Genomic DNA, 18,521 nt, shown 5'->3' with positions numbered 1-18,521 from the left:
ATATACCATTATTTTGGTATACATACATATGGAGGTAGAGCAAATAAATTACATTAATGTTGTTAGGAACTAAGAATTTTAGCATAAGAGAAAAGGGAGAGAAATATAAATTCAAAAAAGCTAAGCAAAAACCCTGTAGTCTTAATTTTTAATTAATTTATTAGTATGAATCCATGATACACTTTCCCCTTCTCTGTCCATCAAAATGACCTAGAAGTAAGAACTCACCCAGTGGTGATAATCACCACTAGCACTCCTAAATGCTCCCTAAATACCATTTCCCTCTAAAACCAAGGCTTGTTGAAGAAGTGGCTGATTTAAGTTCTGGGGAAAAAATGTACAAGATAAGCCTACAACATTTTGTCATACTAGAAAGCCAAGGACTAGTAGGGTTGTGACAAAAAGACACAGGAACACAAGGGCCAAAAATGTATAAATTAAAAAAAAAAAAAGAGAGAGAGGACAGTGAGTTTATAATAATACAAAAACAAAACAAAAAAAGTAAAGAACAACAAACTCATGGTCACGTTCAGGTTACCAGGACATCAACTCATTCTGAAAACTGATGAGTGAAGGCAAAGAACCAAGCATTTATCTTGCCTCCATTGTATGAGTTACACTTCAGGATAATCAGATAGTTGGGGGAAAGTTCTTTCCAGCTAATAAATACAGAGGAATATTAGGATTAGAATATCACCATTTTGGAATTCCTAATAAAGCAATGGGATAAAAGTAATGCTCACTGAAGCCTGCTAAAACCACAAGGCATAAAGGTTGATAGGAAACATAATAATGGAGGAATTAGATTGATAACACTTGACTCTTTTTTAATTCTCAAAATCACAAAAAGAGATAATCAGACATTCTGTACCTCCTGATGGTAATTTTAAAACCTGACGAGAACAGAAAATGTACTTAAGTGAACCATTCACGCAACTGCAGAAATACTTCTGTTTCTAATTGGCAGGACTGACCAGAGGAAAAGAAGGCAGGGACAGAGGAAGAGCTGTCTAGAACTGCGGAGAATCTCACCGGGCAGCCTCCATCTCCAACCCTGGAATCCCACTGCCTCATTCCAACCCACCCTCACACACTTTGGTTGCATGTAAAGATGGGAAAAATCTCTCAAGAAAGACTTTTAGATGAAAGGTTTTGAACAACTTACAGCCAGAAGACTCTGGTTTATTTCCGCGCCTTCCATCTTTGTCTGTCTATCTGAGTCTCTGGCATCCGCTGCTCTTTCACTGCCAGCCAAGTCAATGAAAGAGATCCTAGAGAACAGACACAGCAGGCAAGACTTCTTTGGGGCTTTGGTTTCTTTTTATATCAGCCAACATTTTGGGATGGCAGGAAGAAATCAACACAAGCCCATCCTCAGGAAAGTTCAAGATATTACTATCAGTTTTCCAAAACTTTCCAAACAAGATTTTAATCCACTTACACCCTTCTGTTGGCTTTAACCATTTGTGAGAAAGTATGATTGAAATTAATTAAACATTCTTCCCATAAGGCTAAATGACTACAATGCAAATCACTTAGGTGACCACTTAGATAATTAAATAGAGACTTTTGTGGGCTGCTTTCCAGCCCCCCACCCCCTGAAAGACTCATTACTCAGACGTGAGATAGGCCCATCCATCACTGTGGCAGAGTGATGCTAAGATAGCACCAGAGAGGCGATGAATGTACCCAACTGTCGTATGGCTTCTTTCAAGAAGGATGGATTAATTTTCCTTTTTTTTGGCCTGTAAGCTCTCTGAGATGCATTTCCTACTATTCCTCTGCTGATACTGTGTTTCACACTAGAAGCAATCAATGTTCCTTTTAATAACTTAGAGTTGACCAACAATAGGTCATTACTTCATGGTTAATCAACTGGTGGCACTTTGGTACAATGATTTATTTCAGAGTTAATAACTCTATGGTGTATCCCTGAAATAAAGAACTCTATGGGGCAGGATGTCCTGTTGTTGACAACACATATTTCAAAGTCACATTAAGGAAAGGCAGACAATGCAGTTCCCTGCATATTTCCAGCTCACCTGCCAAATGTCCTCTTGGCTGAATCTTTGATCTGAATTTGGATGATAGCGTGAGAGCGGGAGGAGTCTGCATTAACTCCAGTGGCCCTGGTGCTGCGCTCCTTGCTGCCCTTGAGGATCACCTGAAAATAAAATCCAGAGGGTGACTTCTGCAAGGAGTAAACAAAGCCCTCTGGCTCCTAAGAGCTGGCTGAGAGCAGCACAGACCAGACAGAGATTTGTCAGTATACTGCAGTCTTTTCCCTCTATGTGGAAAACTGCCTAAACACTAAATCATAAACAGTAAGTACCCAAGAGCAATGACAACAATGTGGAAAACTAATCTTGCGGGAGAACATTCAACAGCTCAAGAGCTAATTTACTTCTTGATCTCATACACTGTTTTTAATATCTTTGATGGATTTATCCTGACTCAACTCCGCAGGGCATAACTTGGCTCCAGAGTAAGGTCCCATAATACCCATCTGTCGTAGTAACTGAAGCAAAGGACAGAAATGTGCATCCCAGAATGAATAATCACATCCACCTGTTCCACCACAATGCAATCACGAAAGAGACCAGGCCTGACATGCGGAAACATGGAAGTGATGAGTTATCGCAATTGCTATGAGCCCATGATTACCCTGGAGACCACTGCCCATTCAAATGGGAGTAAAGACTAATGTGGATCCCTCTGGCCACAAAGGAATGGGGGAGAAGAGGTGAAGCCTCAGGAATGGCCTCAAGCCACTGAAAACACAGCCATATATGAATATGCTGCCCTGATTTTGGGAAGTGTTAATTACTGAGAATCAAATATGGTGATGAACCTTAAAAATATTTGACAGAATCCTCCCAGTAGCCTAAGATGAGGTGAGTATGATTATTATGCTCAGTTTATAACTGAGGAATAATTCAAAGGTTGACTTGCTCACAAATAGTTGTTTTGTCGCAGAACCAAATTCTACATCTAGCATCTAGTGTGGCTGATTCCAAAGCCCATGTGGTTTCCACTACATTGTGGGGGCACTTATGATAAATTCATTTATTTGCAGTGTGAATTAGACTAAAGGAAGTCCTATCTCAATCTCTCAGAATTTTAATTTTTATCATATTGAACATGGCTACCATTTTCAAATTAAGAGTTCAAAAGTTGACAGAGTCAAACTTCAACAACAGTTTATAAAATACCTTAACTAGCAGGGGTAGGTACTTTAAAAAAAATTAACTACTATTAAGTTTCTTCATGGCCTAAGTGATAGTTATGTCTCTAAAGATTACCTGTGAGATTTAGAATTGTATCTTAGAACCAGATTTTAAATGCACTCATTTTGTAAATAGCTTGCTAAAAGTTTAAAGGGACTACCTGATAAATCCTTTTGTAAAGAGCAGAACTTGTTAATTTACAAAACTGGATTATCAACTGCATGGACAGCTTGTTGCTGCTAATCAGAAATCAGAAGAGTTGGAGTAGTATCCCTTATACTGGTTGTGGTAAGTGCCAAAGAACAAAAACAAAATATCATCCCCCAAAATACTGATAAATAAGGCTGGATGCTGGCTAGGTCACTTAAGACCAGATCTATGACTGATCCATCTAGTTTACTTACCTATCTATGCCATGAAGCTTGCAGAATCTTTGTTCCCTGACCAGGGATTGAACTTGGAGTCACAGCAGTGAAAAGTGTCAAGTTCTCACCACTGGACTGCCAGGGAATTCCCGTGAACCATCTAGTTTAAATGTACTTACTTATCCTGGCCTTTCCTATCATTCTGATTTCACACTTTCAAATATCATAATGCAAAGATGATGGATTACTTAAAATCTGTATTATTTTTATTTAACTTCTCTTTATATACCTTCCATAACTTCAGAGTTAAAAAGATTCTGGTGCATTTCCTCCTCCTCCCAGAGTTTCAGGGTTCTTACAGCTCTTTTGATAAACACACACACACACACACACAGAGCCTTTTACAAACTTCATGAAGAAACAGAGATCTTTTAAATGTTTACATTTGTGATTTGTGTAAGTGATATGCTTGATAGATAAAGGAGAAGTTAAGTGAATTATCCAAGGTCATACAGGCAGCATATGGTCAGGCTAGGGATAGAAGCCAGGTACCCTCTGCCACATGATGGCAGCAATGATGCTACTTCTGCTGGAATCTAATGAGAGCTCAGAGAGGCCTCAAGGTCATACCTAGTCAGGAACTGTGTATACTGACAGGAAGCCGAAGGGGTGGCCTTGTGGTTCATCCCCACAAGGGGAGTTAAGAAAGACTGTCTTCTGAGGTTCTGTTACAGAGTTTTATGTTTGACTTTTTAGTACACCTTATTCAAAATGATGTACTAGGTACCTGTGAGTGGATCTCAGAAAATCTAACATGTTGGCACGACCTTTCCTGACTAAATGCCTTTTAGGGAAGACATGAGGGAATTTCTGGTGTATGGTCGTTTCCTCAGCCTCAGTAGCAGTCTGCAATCACCATGTTTTTCAGAAACTGTGGAATAAAGCAGCTGAGCTCTGAGGAGTAAAAATGAGGCAGCCTGCAAAGATCATCAGACAAACTTTTTTAAGTGGCATACAACTCAAGTGTAGCAGTTAAAAACAAAATATGAAGTTAAACTGTCTGGGTTCACATGCCAGTTCTGACAATATGGTTGTCTCAACTCTTGAAAATCTACTTAACTTTTCAGGGCCTCATTTTCTTACCTATATAATGGTAATTTCATAAGTTATTTCTGAGATCAAAAAGAGATAATACATAGTACATAAAGCAGTTAGTACTACAATTACCACATATAAGTTCTCAATAAATACTAATTAAAAATATATACTAAAGAACTAACATATTTGTGTAAACTTCTAAAACATAAACTATTTCTTTAAAAAAATGTAAAATAATCAGAGATCCATGGAGAAATAGAGCTTTATGGATCAACATGAGATTCCATGGCTCCCAAGTACAATTAAAAATTTTAAAAAAGAAGGAAGGAAGGAAAAGGAAAGGAAGAGGATAAAGAACAAAAAGAGACAATCTATTTGAGAGAAATGCAAGTCAAGAAACAGAATAAAATTAATGCATCACCTTAAAAATCACAGGCCTCCCGTTTCTCTCACTATCTCTTTCTTTTCAAAGTCTTCCTTCCATAATAAATTCTACTGGGCAAGTTTCTTGATCTAGACCCTTTAGACAAACATGTTATATGAGTAGTAAAATGGGGACCCGCTACAATAGAAAGGAGAGACAACTGTTGAATTCTATGGCACTGGAAATATTTGGGGACTTATTAATAAGATTAATAGATGTGGGGACTTCCCTGCTGGTCCAGTGGCTAAGACTTAACGCTCCCAATTCAACGGGCCTGGGTTTGATTCCTGTTGAGGGAACTAGATCCCACATGCCACAACTAAGAGGTCACGTGCTATAACTAAAGATCCTCATGCCACAACTAACACCCGATACAGCCAAATAAATAAATATATTAAAAAAAAATAACATACATGACAAATTCAACTAGCATCACAGTATTATATGTACATTATCTCATTTCCTTCTCTATCACCCAACCCAATCATAAACATCCACATGTTTCAAGCTCAGAAAGGAAAAAGATGTGTTCAAGGACACATGGTGCCAGGACCCAGCTCCATCCAGGCTTTAATCACCAAGCTTCCAGCACAAATACCAAAGATGGGCTATGAGCACTTGAGCAGGAGAGGCACTGTGTATAGACTAAGTCTCTATCACCAGCATATGACTGAGACTTATCTTAGGGAAGCTCTTGCTCTGTGGGCCTCGGCTACCAATTACAGCCAAGGCAGCATTAAAACATGAAGCAGATTTATTAGAAGTTTGGGAATGGATACCTATAGGTACATGTAATGTCTGTAAGAAAGACTTGAAAACCTGAAAACCTAAAAAATGCCCATCATTTGCCTGACAAAATCTTGATTCCAAATCTGGATGAATCAGCGAGTCCTCTATAAAGGCAGGGAAACCCTGGTGCCTGGATTGTTAAGACCAGGTAATAAAATATACCTGGAAGGAGAAACCTCTTGGAGGAAGGACAATCCTGTGTGAAAAATGAAGCTGCTAGTTGTGCAGGCAGGCAACAAGTGGCCATGCCTGTGTGAGCCTGTGGGTGATATGCGATGGTGACATCCATGAAGATGACGCCCGAGGGTGACAGTTGAGCAAACACAAGAGGTGACACCTGAGCGAGGGGGATGGTGACACCGAGAGAAAGGGTGACACCTGAGTTAGCAAGTGCTGCTGCTCCAAGTCAATAAATGTTTGCGAGGGTAGCCACGTCAGATATCCATAATTTATGTTAACTTTCCACCTTGATCGCAGCTGGCTTCCTTCTTGTACCACCTCATAAGTATTACAGACTGAGGGTATATGGCAACAATGGCAATATGTTCACTAACAAGAAACCTCTCTCTGCTGGTCTTAGAAAATACACCTTAGGACAGAACAGTGCCATAAACTCTTCCAGGATGAGAGAGATTTGACACTGGACTGCCCACTAACACAGTTCTGACCCATAGCCAACGAAAAGGGACTTCTTTTTAGTGTTTGATCCTTTCTCATTCAATTGGTCTAATTTCCAGAACAACAGCATCGTGAGGACCAACTCTCCTGAGACTTCCAGCCAAATAAAGGAATGACTAGGTGGGGGCATGAAGACCACAGGCAACAGGCGTATGAGAAACACTCTCCTGAGGACCCTGCCGTGGAGGGAGCTCTGGACAGGTCAAGAATAGTCAGCAGTCTCAAGGGAGCCCTTCAATAAGTCCCACCCTCTTTTGTTCTGCATCTGCCTCTGCGATCACTGGAAAGAGGGTCTCAGCTCTCAGGTGACTGTTAAAAACAGCCACAAAAGGAGTCATTCTTGGATTTTGGATACCAGGACTCAGGAGTCTGATAATCACATAAATACAAGGTCCCAGCCTTTAAATAAAATTTACCTATTTGTCCCAAGAAAAAGAAACTGTAGAAAAAGACTCGTGTCAATGGTGGGCCACCCTGCCATTTCACACACCCAAGCCCCTGGAGGGATGTACTGTGAAGCTGTTCTAAAGGTGGTTATTGTCAAGTACCCAACTTGTCCTTCCAGTCTCCTTCCTTTGACTCTAGCCAGGCTTGTTGGATATACTAGAATGACTATGATAGCTGCATGTTAGAATCACTGTGGGAGCTTCTAAAACAATACCCACCCCCCCCCCCTTTCTACACTCCTGGTAGGAATATAAAGCGGTGCAGCCACTTTGGAAAACAGTTTGTCAGTTCCTCAAAAAGTATGACTCAACAGTTCCACTCTTACACATATACTCAAAAAAACTGAAAACATATGTCCACACAAAACCTGTACATGAAATGATCGTAGCTCCATTACTCACAATAACCAAAAGGTTGAAACTACATGCCCATCAACTAATAGATGAATGAAATATGATATATCCATTCAATAGAATATTATTTAGCCATAAAAAGGAATGAAGTACATTTATCAGTACTTCATTCAACAACATAGATGAACCTTGAAAACATTACACTAAGTGAAAAAAGCCAGAGAAAGCTTACATATTGTGTGATTACATTTATATGATATGGCCAGAATAGGTAAACTCATACAGGTAGAAATTAATGGTTTTCAGGTACCAGGTGCAGGGGAAATAGAGTAACTGCTAATGGTACAGGATTTCATTTTGGTGTGATGAAAACGTTCTGGAATTAGATAGTGGTGACAACTGCACAACTTTTTGAAAATACTAAAAAAAGTCACTAGGTTGGGTATTTTAAAAGCATGAAAAAGCAGATTTTAAAATACTTTTGGACAGATACACACACACACACACACACACACACACACACAAATAAATTAGTTGCCTCAAGAAAAGGCAATGAAAGGAACATTTTCACTGTAACTTTTTAATTTTGAGTCCATGTGAAGGTATTATTCGTTAAAATTTTTATTTAAAATATGAATATCTCTCTCTCTAGCAGCCTTTACCAGAGCCCATTACCATAGAAAAGCACATTAGCAGCCTTTGAAACTGGCCCCAAAGTATCCTCTCCTGCATTAGGCTTTCCCAAATGCCTTACTTCCCACTATCAAGGCACTGAGACCTGTACAGAAAGGAGCCATCCTCTCAGAAGTGGATTTGTATTTTAGAAATGTGAAATGGCGTGTTTGTCATTGCCCTTTGCCTAAGTGAAGTGAAACTCACTCAGTTGTGTCCAACTCTTTTGAGCCCCATGGACTATACAATCCATGGAATTCTCCAGGCCAGAATACTGGAGTGGGTAGCCTTTCCCTTCTCCAGGGGATCTTCCCGACCCAGGAATCAAACCCAGGTCTCCCACATTGCAGGCGGATTCTTTACCAGCTGAACCACAAGGGAAGCCCAAGAACACTGAAGTGGGTAGCCTATCCCTTCTCCAGCGGAGCTTCCTGACCCAGGAATCAACCTGGAGTCTCCTGCATGGCAGGCAGATTCTTTACCAACTGAGCTATGAGGGAAGTCTGCCCTTTGCCTAAATCTGAGTCCATTATACTTGTGAGATAGCAAAATGATGTCTTTCCTTGTACTTGGGCTGCTACAGTGGGGCAGTAAAGGAGGAAGATTACCTCTAAGAGGAGCTCCACGCTATCCACCTGAAGCTCTCGCAGTCCCACTATTTGTACTACATGCTTGCTATCTTCTCTGGCGAAGAGCCTGCAGAGACAAGAACATGGTTGGTTTGGCAGAGCTCCAGTAACAGACTCCTCATAACCCATTCCACCACTCTCCCATCATGTAGCAGTTTTGCTATTGACTGGGATTGATATGCCTTCTCCCTGCCCAACCCCACACCTCCTGACTCCAATGCTAGGCTTCAGGGGTGGTCTTTGATGGCTGTACATAAATAAATCAACAATTTTGGCTACAAGGAACAGAATGAGTGGTTAACCCAGATCCAATCAGTGGATTCCTGGATACAGTGACTGACTCAGGAGTTGATACAGGATCTCTGCTAATCCAGTCAAAATAAAGTTCTAGTCTCTGATTGTTAGGTACTCCTTTTTCCCTCTAGAAGTGAAAAGCATGTGGCCTTGGGAGCAGTGGTAGCCATTTTGCATTCACAAAAAAGACCGTTTTGGAATGAAACTAATACCATGGGAGGTAGAACAGAAATGCAAAGAAACTGAGTCTTTATAACATCTCTGAACCTTTAGAGTCAAAAGACCCTAAGGTTTCTCTAGGCTTTCTAGTCAATGACTTCCCTAAATGCTTAAGCCAGTAACAGTAGGGTTTTATTTTACTACTTGCAACATAAGGAGTCCTGATATATTTTTGAAGGAAGCAAGGAAGAGTTGGTACTGCAATGAAAGCCTCCGGCCTGAGCGTAGTTTAATGAATGGTTACATCTACCACCATCAAACCAGATCTGCCAAGGGGCAGGTACTGAATCTATCAAAGACACTAAGATTATTTTCTCCCTCAGCAAGATAGTGCTTTTGAACCGTGGTGCTGGAGAAGACTCTTGAGAGTCCCTTGGACTGCAAGGAGATCCAACCAGTCCATCCTAAAGGAGATAAGTCCTGGGTGTTCATTGGAAGGACTGATGCTGAAGCTGAAACTCCAATACTTTGGCCACCTCATGCGAAGAGTTGACTCACTGGAAGAGACCCTGATGCTGGGAGGGATTGGGGGCAGGAGGAGAAGGGGACGACAGAAGATGAGATGGATGGATGGCATCACCGACTTGATGGACATGAGTCTGAGTAAACTCCGGGAGTTGGTGATGGACAGGGAGGCCTGGCGTGTTGCGATTCATGGGGTCGCAAAGTGAGACACGACTGAGCGACTGAACTGAACTGAAGACAGTGATTAAAATGAATACTGGAATTTCACTTCATAGCCAAACAAAAAGATTTTCTCAAAAAATGTTTTTCTCTGTCTATCCCTCACCCCAAGTTTCCAAATTTTTACAGAAGGATAGGGAAACAGCCTCATCAATGCTCATGACCTCTCAGAAGACAACTTTACTGGAACAGTTGGGCTTTGGGAATAAAAGAAGAATCAAGTTTTCAGCACCCTCACATCACTCCTGAATATATTTCCCAGACCCTATTCCCTGAGCTCACCCCAGAAAGTTCCTAATGAATAGCCTAAAGTGTACTGCTGTATTTTCAAATCATATAAGCAAGAAGTATACTTGTACAACTTTATGCAAAGGTATAAAGACAACTTATCTTCTACTTTAAAGAGTTAATTTTAAGATCTATAAACTTTGGCTTTTAGTTTAAGAGGTAGACTGAGCACATATACTTCTATCTACCTTTGTCAAAGCCCTTTTTACAGAAAATATATTTTATTTAAAAACAACAGGATAAGTTGTAACAGCTCGAAACAAATAAGAAAGGGTGCTTTCACTGAAGCAGGACATTTCAGAAGTCTCAGAAAGCAGGAAAAAAAGAGATATGAGCCAATTAACCAAAGACATTAAAAAAAGAAAACAAAAAACCCTAATATCTCCCAGCTCAAGACATTTTCAGAGTAAGTGTGAGTTTTCTCTAGAGAGCCCCAGAGAAGCTTTTACCCAGAAGTCAGCATATCCCCACTCCTGTGGCTATCATCAAAGGCAGAAATACAGGGCAATATATTGATGTAACTCATTAAAGAACTGTACTCACAAAGAAACAAACCACACACACACACAGCACTGCACAACGCGGCTTTTATTCTTATACCAACTGTTCTTTAAAGGAAGTGGCCTTGTTGACTGGAAAAGGCTCCAAATAAGGGTATTAAGCTAGAAAGAGAAGCTGTGGTGAAGCTAACTTGAAGCTTCAAAACCAACACAGAGAACAGAAAAGAAAAGCATCTCTTCCTGAAAGTAACCCCTTCCTTATTTGGCAGTTGTGTCATGACTGAACCCCCAACTCCAGTACGTTCTCTGAACTGTGGCATACTGACGGTCCTTTCTTTGGTTGAAATAGTCCACAGAATGGTGGCCTGCCTAAGCCCACTTCTGTGACCTCTCCAGTTATACTACTCTAGTGCCCCTCTGTGATGGGGGCCTACCTATCATGCTCTCCATGAACTGGAGCTGCTCCTCCATGCCTATTCCCCATTCCAGTGTTGGCCTGGAGCACATGAAACTTGCACGACCTTTTAGACAACTCCATGGGGCTTGGATACCTTTGCAGGGGGCTAGTGTCTTTCATTTGTTTTTTTTTTCCATTTATTTTTATTAGTTGGAGGCTAATTACTTTACAATATTGTAGTGGTTTTTGCCATACATTGACATGAATCAGCCATGGATTTACATGTGTTCCCCATCCCGATCCCCCCTCCCACCTCCCTCTCTACCCAATCCCTCTGGGTCTTCCCAGTGCACCAGGCCCGAGCACTTGTCTCATGCATGCAACCTGGGCTGATAATCTGTTTCACCCTAGATAATACACATGTTTCGATGCTGTTCTCTCGAAACATCCCACCCTCGCCTTCTCCCACAGAGTCCAAAAGTCTGTTCTGTACATCTGTGTCTCTTTTTCTGTTTTGCATATAGGGTTATCGTTACCATCTTTCTAAATTCCATATATATGTGTTAGTATACTGTATTGGTCTTCATCTTTCTGGCTTACTTCACTCTGTATAATGGGCTCCAGTTTCATCCATCTCATTAGAATTGATTCAAATGAATTCTTTTTAACGGCTGAGTAATATTCCATGGTGTATATGTACCACAGCTTGATTTGGTTTTCCCAGACTTCCACCACGCCCAGCCTCAGCTCTCTCCTCTCTGCCTGGTGTGGCTGCTCCCAACAGGTCTCAGGTCTGGTGAATTCTCTCAGGACAACCTTCTGTCCCTCCACTTCCCCAGCCCCTCCCTCTCTTCCCTGTTCTCCCAGTCAGTCGATACCTTCACAACTTCATTGCCTCCCACTCAGTTAAAATCATGTTTCAACCTAAGCAAAACTTTATGCCAGAAGAATACAAGAGGGATTTAAAATCTGTTACTGAAAGAACACATTTCTAAAGTATTGTATTAGGTTGTAAAGGGAATAGCTAAAGCCTTATAAGAGTTAAAAGTCTAATGTGAAAAAAATATTTTATTTTTATTGATATCAGAAAACTATCATTAAGTTTACCCTAAGATTACTGAGAGAAAAAACAAGAGGAAGTGGGAAAACATTATTTATAGTTCTTCCAGTATAATAATAGATGAAAAGAACAGGAAGGGATTTAAGTATATGTTGGTTTCCTGACTTCCTAAAATTATGACCTTTCAAAGACCACAAAAAAAGAGACATTGTCTTTTGATGAACATTACAATATTGATCACTTATAAAACACTGCTAGACGGCTAATTTACATTTTTCTGTAGCTGAATTGATAGTTTTAAAAAATATGCCTCTGATTCAGGACACCCTCATTCATAAAAGGGCACTGGTATACCAAAGCCTCTCATTAAATCCCACAATTCAGTGGGTTGTTATTGTTGTTCAGTTGCTAAGTCGTGTCAGACTCTTTGTGACTCCATGGACTGTAGCAAGCCAGGCTCCTCTGTCCTCCATTATCTCCCAAAGTTTGCTCAAATTCATGTCCATTGAGTTGATGATGCTATCTAACCATCTCATCCTCTGCCGCCCCTTTCCCTTTTTGCCTTCAATCTTTCCAAGCATCAGGGTCTTTTCCAATGAGTTGGCTCTTTGCATCAGGTGGCCAAACTACTGAAGCGTCAGTGGGACTCTGGCTTAAAACAATAAAGAACAGATTTACAGTTTCCCACTCATACCCAATACCTTTTTCTTCTATTTAGAAGGTCGTAAAGCTGTCCACAGTAGATTTCATAGAAGCTGATCCAAACAAAAAGATGCCTTCTTGGCTGGGACACTTCCAGTTGTCTGAAGATGTCTCTGGCAGCCAGAGCATACAGTCCTGGGTTCTGATGAGTTCCTATCATGGTATAGGTCTTTCCAGCACCTGTCTGTCCATATGAGAAGCAAGTGGCATTGCCTCTGGGGGAAGAATCATTTGTATTTACTTTTAAATTTTAAGAGAACTGCTAACATAGATTTTTAAATGACAAAAGTCAGGTAGAGAAAGAATCCTCCATAAAATTCAACTATAAAATATATGGTCCTTTAAGAAGAGGGCTTTACATTATAAAAATATAGGAGGAGGAAAAGAATTCTCAAAGCAGTATGTAAGTTTTTTTAATAGAAAGTTTTCATGGAACTGGTACGACCATAAGACAGCTCTAGAAGATATGGACACAAAGACCCAATGTTAGGTGCTTTAGAGGATCCTTGAGGAAAAAAAAAATTGTGTTAATCCTTAAAGATAAGTTCAGTGAAAGAAGTAATAAAAAACTAAATATAATAAATAATAGAAGATCATACAATTTGGTGGTGATCACTTATAAGGACATTAAGGAAGTTTAAACAGACGTAAAATCAATTGAAGCAAAATATTTGAAGGAGGACTCACAAAAGACCTCTTATGGCCTTAGTTTTCACTTTCATCAATAAATTACGGGCTACTTGATTTTCAAGATCCCTTATAGCCCTGATGTCCTATGATTCTAAGTGGAAGCCACTGTTCCGGCATGTGGATATGTGTGTGTACACGAGCTGGATGGGTGTGAAAAACTGTAAATTAAGAGGTGGACAGAAAAGTTGAGAGACCAACCTGCCAGCCACAGTGTATTTTAGGAGGAGATGAGGCCAAGACTACCTGAGTACTATGGGATCCTATGTACTATGTAGTCCTAGTACTATTTAGTACTAAACAGAGAGTGAACATAATGTTATGCAGTAAGTAGCTAGATTCTTATACAGGCATCCTATGGACTGATGATAAAAGTAGCAAGAAAAATATTCTATTAATATGTATGGACAGAGGGGAAGGGGAGGCTGGAGGTGGACAGAGAGATGAATACACAGAAAGGACATGAAGCCAGACAGAATCCAAAGAAACAGTGATTTGACAAGAGCAAAGGAATCATTGAAGTGTGAGAATCTAGACATGAGAGCAAATTAAATGTAAGCTGTTTAGAAGCAGAGACTGGTTGGTTACTCCTTGTCTTTTAAATCATGGCTCCCAACAGTGTGGGCACTTGAATAGAGAGTCACAATTGGGAAAAGAATTATAGGAAAAGAATTACAGTCACACAGGGAAAAGAATTACAGGAGAAAAATGTAAATACACTGAAGAAGATCTAACAGAATAAGAATAATAAAGAACAACATCTACCTTATCTTCTGAACATTTTTGTGATGAACTTTAAATTAAAAAAAAAAAGACAAAGAAAGCTCTTACTACACATTATAGAACTTAACCTAATAATTTCACCTAACTTGCAACTCTCTTATTTTTTTACTGATGATGTCTTAACATTTAAATGTTAACTTATTTTAGAAACCTGCTCTCTCAAAATGCACTCCTTAAGTTTGGTGCATAAGAAACTGAACCAGAAAGAAATTTCACCTTAACCTGTTCATAAAAAAAACCAAACTTCCATACAATCACAATAAAAAGACAACAAAAAACAGGCAAATGAAGATATCTGAGTGGCCAAATTAGCACATGAAATGATGCTCAGTGTTAGATCCTGGGAAAATGTAAATTTATTTAAAAAAAAATAAAACACATAATGAGATATAGTTCCATACCCATTAAACTGGCTAGAATAAAAAAGATTGACCATATCAAATATGGTGAAAGTACAGAACTTCAATTCTCATACATTGCTGTTGGGAAAATAAAATAGAGCAAGGAAAATTGTTTGACACTTTCTTATAGACCTATCCGAAGACCTGGTAATTCCATTTATAGATTTTTATTCAAGATAAATTAAGAGATGTCCATAAAAAGACTTGGATAAAAATGTTCATACAGCTTTACTCATAATACTCCAAAATTGGAAAGAACCCAAACGTCCATCAAAAGAAGAATGGATTAAAAAAAAAAATGGAATATTTATAAAAGGAAATATTCCTCAGCAATAAAACTAGTTACATGCAACATGTACTAATATCAAAAAACATTATGCTAAGCAAAAGAAGCCAGGCATAAGATATACATTATAACGATCCTATTTCTATGACATTTTAGAATAGGCAAAACTAACCTACTGTGACAGAAAGCAAGTCAGTAGTTATATAAGACTTGGAGGTGACGGTGGAAGAACTTTCTGGGGTGATAGAAACGTTCTGTATCTTATTCCGAATACTGGTTACTTGGATACATCAAAACTCATCAAACCTAAGTACTTCTTAAGATCTGTGCATCTTGATGTATGTAAATTATACTTCAATTTTTAAGTTATAAAAGTTATTTTAAAAAATAAAAGTAAAAATACCCTGAAATCAACTACCCAACATTTTCTACCTATACCTGACTACTACATATTTTAAATATATAACAGAGCCCCCCCAAGTACCTACTCTGTCCCATTTAATGCTTACTAAGTGTGAATAATTATTTTTAAATTAAAAAATACATCTATGAAAAGTGAATGATAGTCACTTATCTATCCTACTTGAAAAAAAATTAATGAAACTATACCTAGAATACATAATTCCTATTAGCAAAAGTTCAAACTAATTACAACCACATACATCTTTTTATTCTAAGGACTTTGATAAAATAATATTGTTGGCAGCTTATATTTTTCCACTAAGCACAAAGAATCAATATCATCAATGTAAATGAAAATTTTGCTGAATATTTCTAAATGTTTTGTGAATCCTATAAGGAGAGACATGGAATTTTCCAGAAGAGTCTAATTTAAATTCATTAGGTCAAAACACAATTTCATATTTAATTCAAAATAATAGAAAAGCATAAGTAATATTTACAAAGAAATAAAATTTATGGAAAATATAAAATAAAAGGCAAGAAGAGCAAATAATTTCTATCGTACCCATTGAAAATATGCTGAATGAGTGGGTGAGTAGTCTTCATGTAAATATCTTGATTGGTGCACGCCTCATCAAAGATTTCATCAAAATAAAAAACATGCTGAAAAAGAAATTTGATTTTTACAGAAAGAGATACGTTCTGGATTTTCTTCAACACTATTCTAGTTGACACATGATAAAGGTGCAAATACCTTTTTAACTAATAGTTAACTGTCCATGAGAAATTTAGAGATAAAAGCAATCATCAACTGTCAAATGACAGGGCCAAGTTTTACTTGAGATCTCTGTAGACGTGTTCTTATACTGTAAAAACCAAGCCACATGATTTCTGTTCTCTCTTAAGGGAAGTAGATTAATGAGTGCTAACAGTGAGCCAATCCTCCTAAAGTCTAGGAGAGGAACTGAATTCTATGGAGGTTATTCTCACAGCCCAGCCTGAGCACGTGGGAAACATGAGCAAAGAGGCAAAGCAGGAAAGCACAAAGAATGTTCAGAAGACAGGGAGGATTTACTGTGTTTGAAACACAGGATATTGGCAGGTAGAAAAGTAAAATAGCAGGTAAGAATAAGGAGTTAGGACTATATTGTAGGGGCTTTGGGACACCAGCATTAAGGGAGAGGAGGGAACGCTTATATATTTAATTTAGCAAAAGTAGAAAGGCAAAAAACTTTGCCAAAGAAAGGGATGAGCCGAGCCATTTTATTGGAAGACTAATCTGCCTTATATTGTGCATGTATTGGAAACATGAACACTAGCGCTTAGGTTAAAGAAAGAAAGAAAAGGGAATTTGCTCAGTCATGTTCCACTCTTTGCAACCCCATGGGCTGAAGACTACCAGGCTCCTCCATCCATGGAATTCTAGGTTAGGTTAAGAAGGGTCTAAATTAGACAATGACAATGGAAATAAAAAGACATGAGCGCATGAGAAATTTGGCAGCTGACTGGATGTGATAGCTGGGGAGAGAAAGGAATCCAAGATTATTCCCAAATGAAAAGCCACAGTAATCTGAAAGAGGAGAGTAGGAGACCCCATTAAGTTGGGTCTGGAAAGCATTAGTTCAGCAACCATAATTATTTCCATAATTTAGAGGCTTACCATGTTGGCAGCCCAACTATATCTGGGTAAAAAATCCTAATAATTTCAAGTCTGACTGTAGTATCATAATGGCAGCCCACACATAATGAATGAGAGATGAAGTCACATTTTATGCTACCTTTTGGGCCTACTCTAAATATTCAGTTAAGAAAAAATTTTATGGGGAAATTTTTTTTTTTGCAATAAACAAAACTTTTCTTCAAACAACTGCAGTACAGGGCACAATAAAAAAAATGGAAAGGAAACAGGAAAAATATTTTTAGCATTTTACATCTTCATATAAGTGTTATGGTTTTGTGTCTACATTCATCCATTGAGCATCAAATCCCCTAGATTTGACATCTTTCAGCAAAATGAGAACACTAACATAGAAGGTTTTTTTTAACAAAGGTCCATGTTCTAGCTTTGGTTTTTCCCTAATTTTAAAACAAGGTCTGTCTGAGTCTTGAGCTGCTTCTCTGGTGGAAATGGGCTTAAGCCAGTTTACTATGGGTCACTGTACCCCAAGTATGATTCTGATTCATATACATTACTTTAGAATGGAAATCTATTAGGTCATTTGAGAAGAAATTGGAGCCACAAAGCCAGATTTATCAATAGAAAAAATTCTCCAGGGAATCCCTTCGCCGCCCAGTGGTTACTCCAGCTTCTACTGCACGGGTAGGGAACTAAGGTCCCGCAAGCTGCACACTGTGGCCAAAAAAAGGAGAGAAACAAGTCTCCGGAAGTCAGGAGGTGAGAAAAACATGAACCTGTGCAGCATGACAAAGAGATCTGTGAACATTTAGTGTTCTGAAAAATGTGACTGATTTTTAAGAACACTAAAATGTAACTTTGAAGCTGGGTCATAGGTAGACGGTCATATAGATACATTATACTTTTGATTAGGCTTGAAAATGGCAATAATAAAGAGCAAAATACATTTCTAAAATCTGATTTTAATGGACATGATTTATATCTAACTCATAAACAGGTCTTTAAGCAAGGAGACAAATCCATTCTTTGCTCAAAAATCACTGTAGGTTTTTATAGTTAAGTATGATATCAAAAGCATTTTTGGCATTTCTCAGGAAAATTTTTAAAAATGAAGAGAAATAAATGTGGGAATAAACTGGTTTTGGTTTTCTGTTATTTCACTGAGCATATGGCTATTCTCCTCTTTCTATAAGTGCTCTTGGGTAAACACTTTTGAAAGCATTCATTCATTATAGGAATTAGTATCTTTCCATCTAACAGAACTGAAGATTGATTTTTCATGGCAAATTGATGGGGAAAAAATGGAAACAGTTGCAGATTTTATTTTCCTGGGTTCCAAAATCACAGTGGACAGTGACTGCAGCCATGAAAGTAAAAGACACCTCCTCCTTAGAAGTACAGTTATGACAAAACTAGATAGCGTATTAAAAAGCAGAGACAACACTTTGATGACAGAGGTCCATAATAGTCAAAGCTATGGTTTTTCCAGTGGTCATATAC

The 18,521-nt window shown here is 38.7% G+C and overlaps 1 protein-coding gene across 2 annotated transcripts in view; it reads right to left on the bottom strand.

Annotated features, from left to right (window-relative positions):
• KIF24 (kinesin family member 24) overlaps nucleotides 1–18,521 on the bottom strand; it is a 63,757-nt gene that overhangs the window by 15,950 nt on the left and 29,286 nt on the right. For both annotated transcript variants that reach the window (XM_070459603.1, XM_070459602.1), the window contains exons 5-9: nucleotides 15,951–16,048; nucleotides 12,826–13,041; nucleotides 8,662–8,749; nucleotides 2,043–2,164; nucleotides 1,166–1,271 (exon numbers count right to left, since the gene is read on the bottom strand). In XM_070459603.1, the coding sequence (XP_070315704.1) occupies nucleotides 1,166–1,271; nucleotides 2,043–2,164; nucleotides 8,662–8,749; nucleotides 12,826–13,041; nucleotides 15,951–16,048 (630 nt within the window). The remainder of the gene's footprint in view (nucleotides 1–1,165; nucleotides 1,272–2,042; nucleotides 2,165–8,661; nucleotides 8,750–12,825; nucleotides 13,042–15,950; nucleotides 16,049–18,521) is intronic.

The sequence above is a fragment of the Odocoileus virginianus genome, chromosome 31 (assembly GCF_023699985.2).
Source record: "Odocoileus virginianus isolate 20LAN1187 ecotype Illinois chromosome 31, Ovbor_1.2, whole genome shotgun sequence".
NCBI lineage: Eukaryota > Metazoa > Chordata > Mammalia > Artiodactyla > Cervidae > Odocoileus > Odocoileus virginianus.
This window is presented reverse-complemented; position numbering and strand designations above follow the sequence as displayed.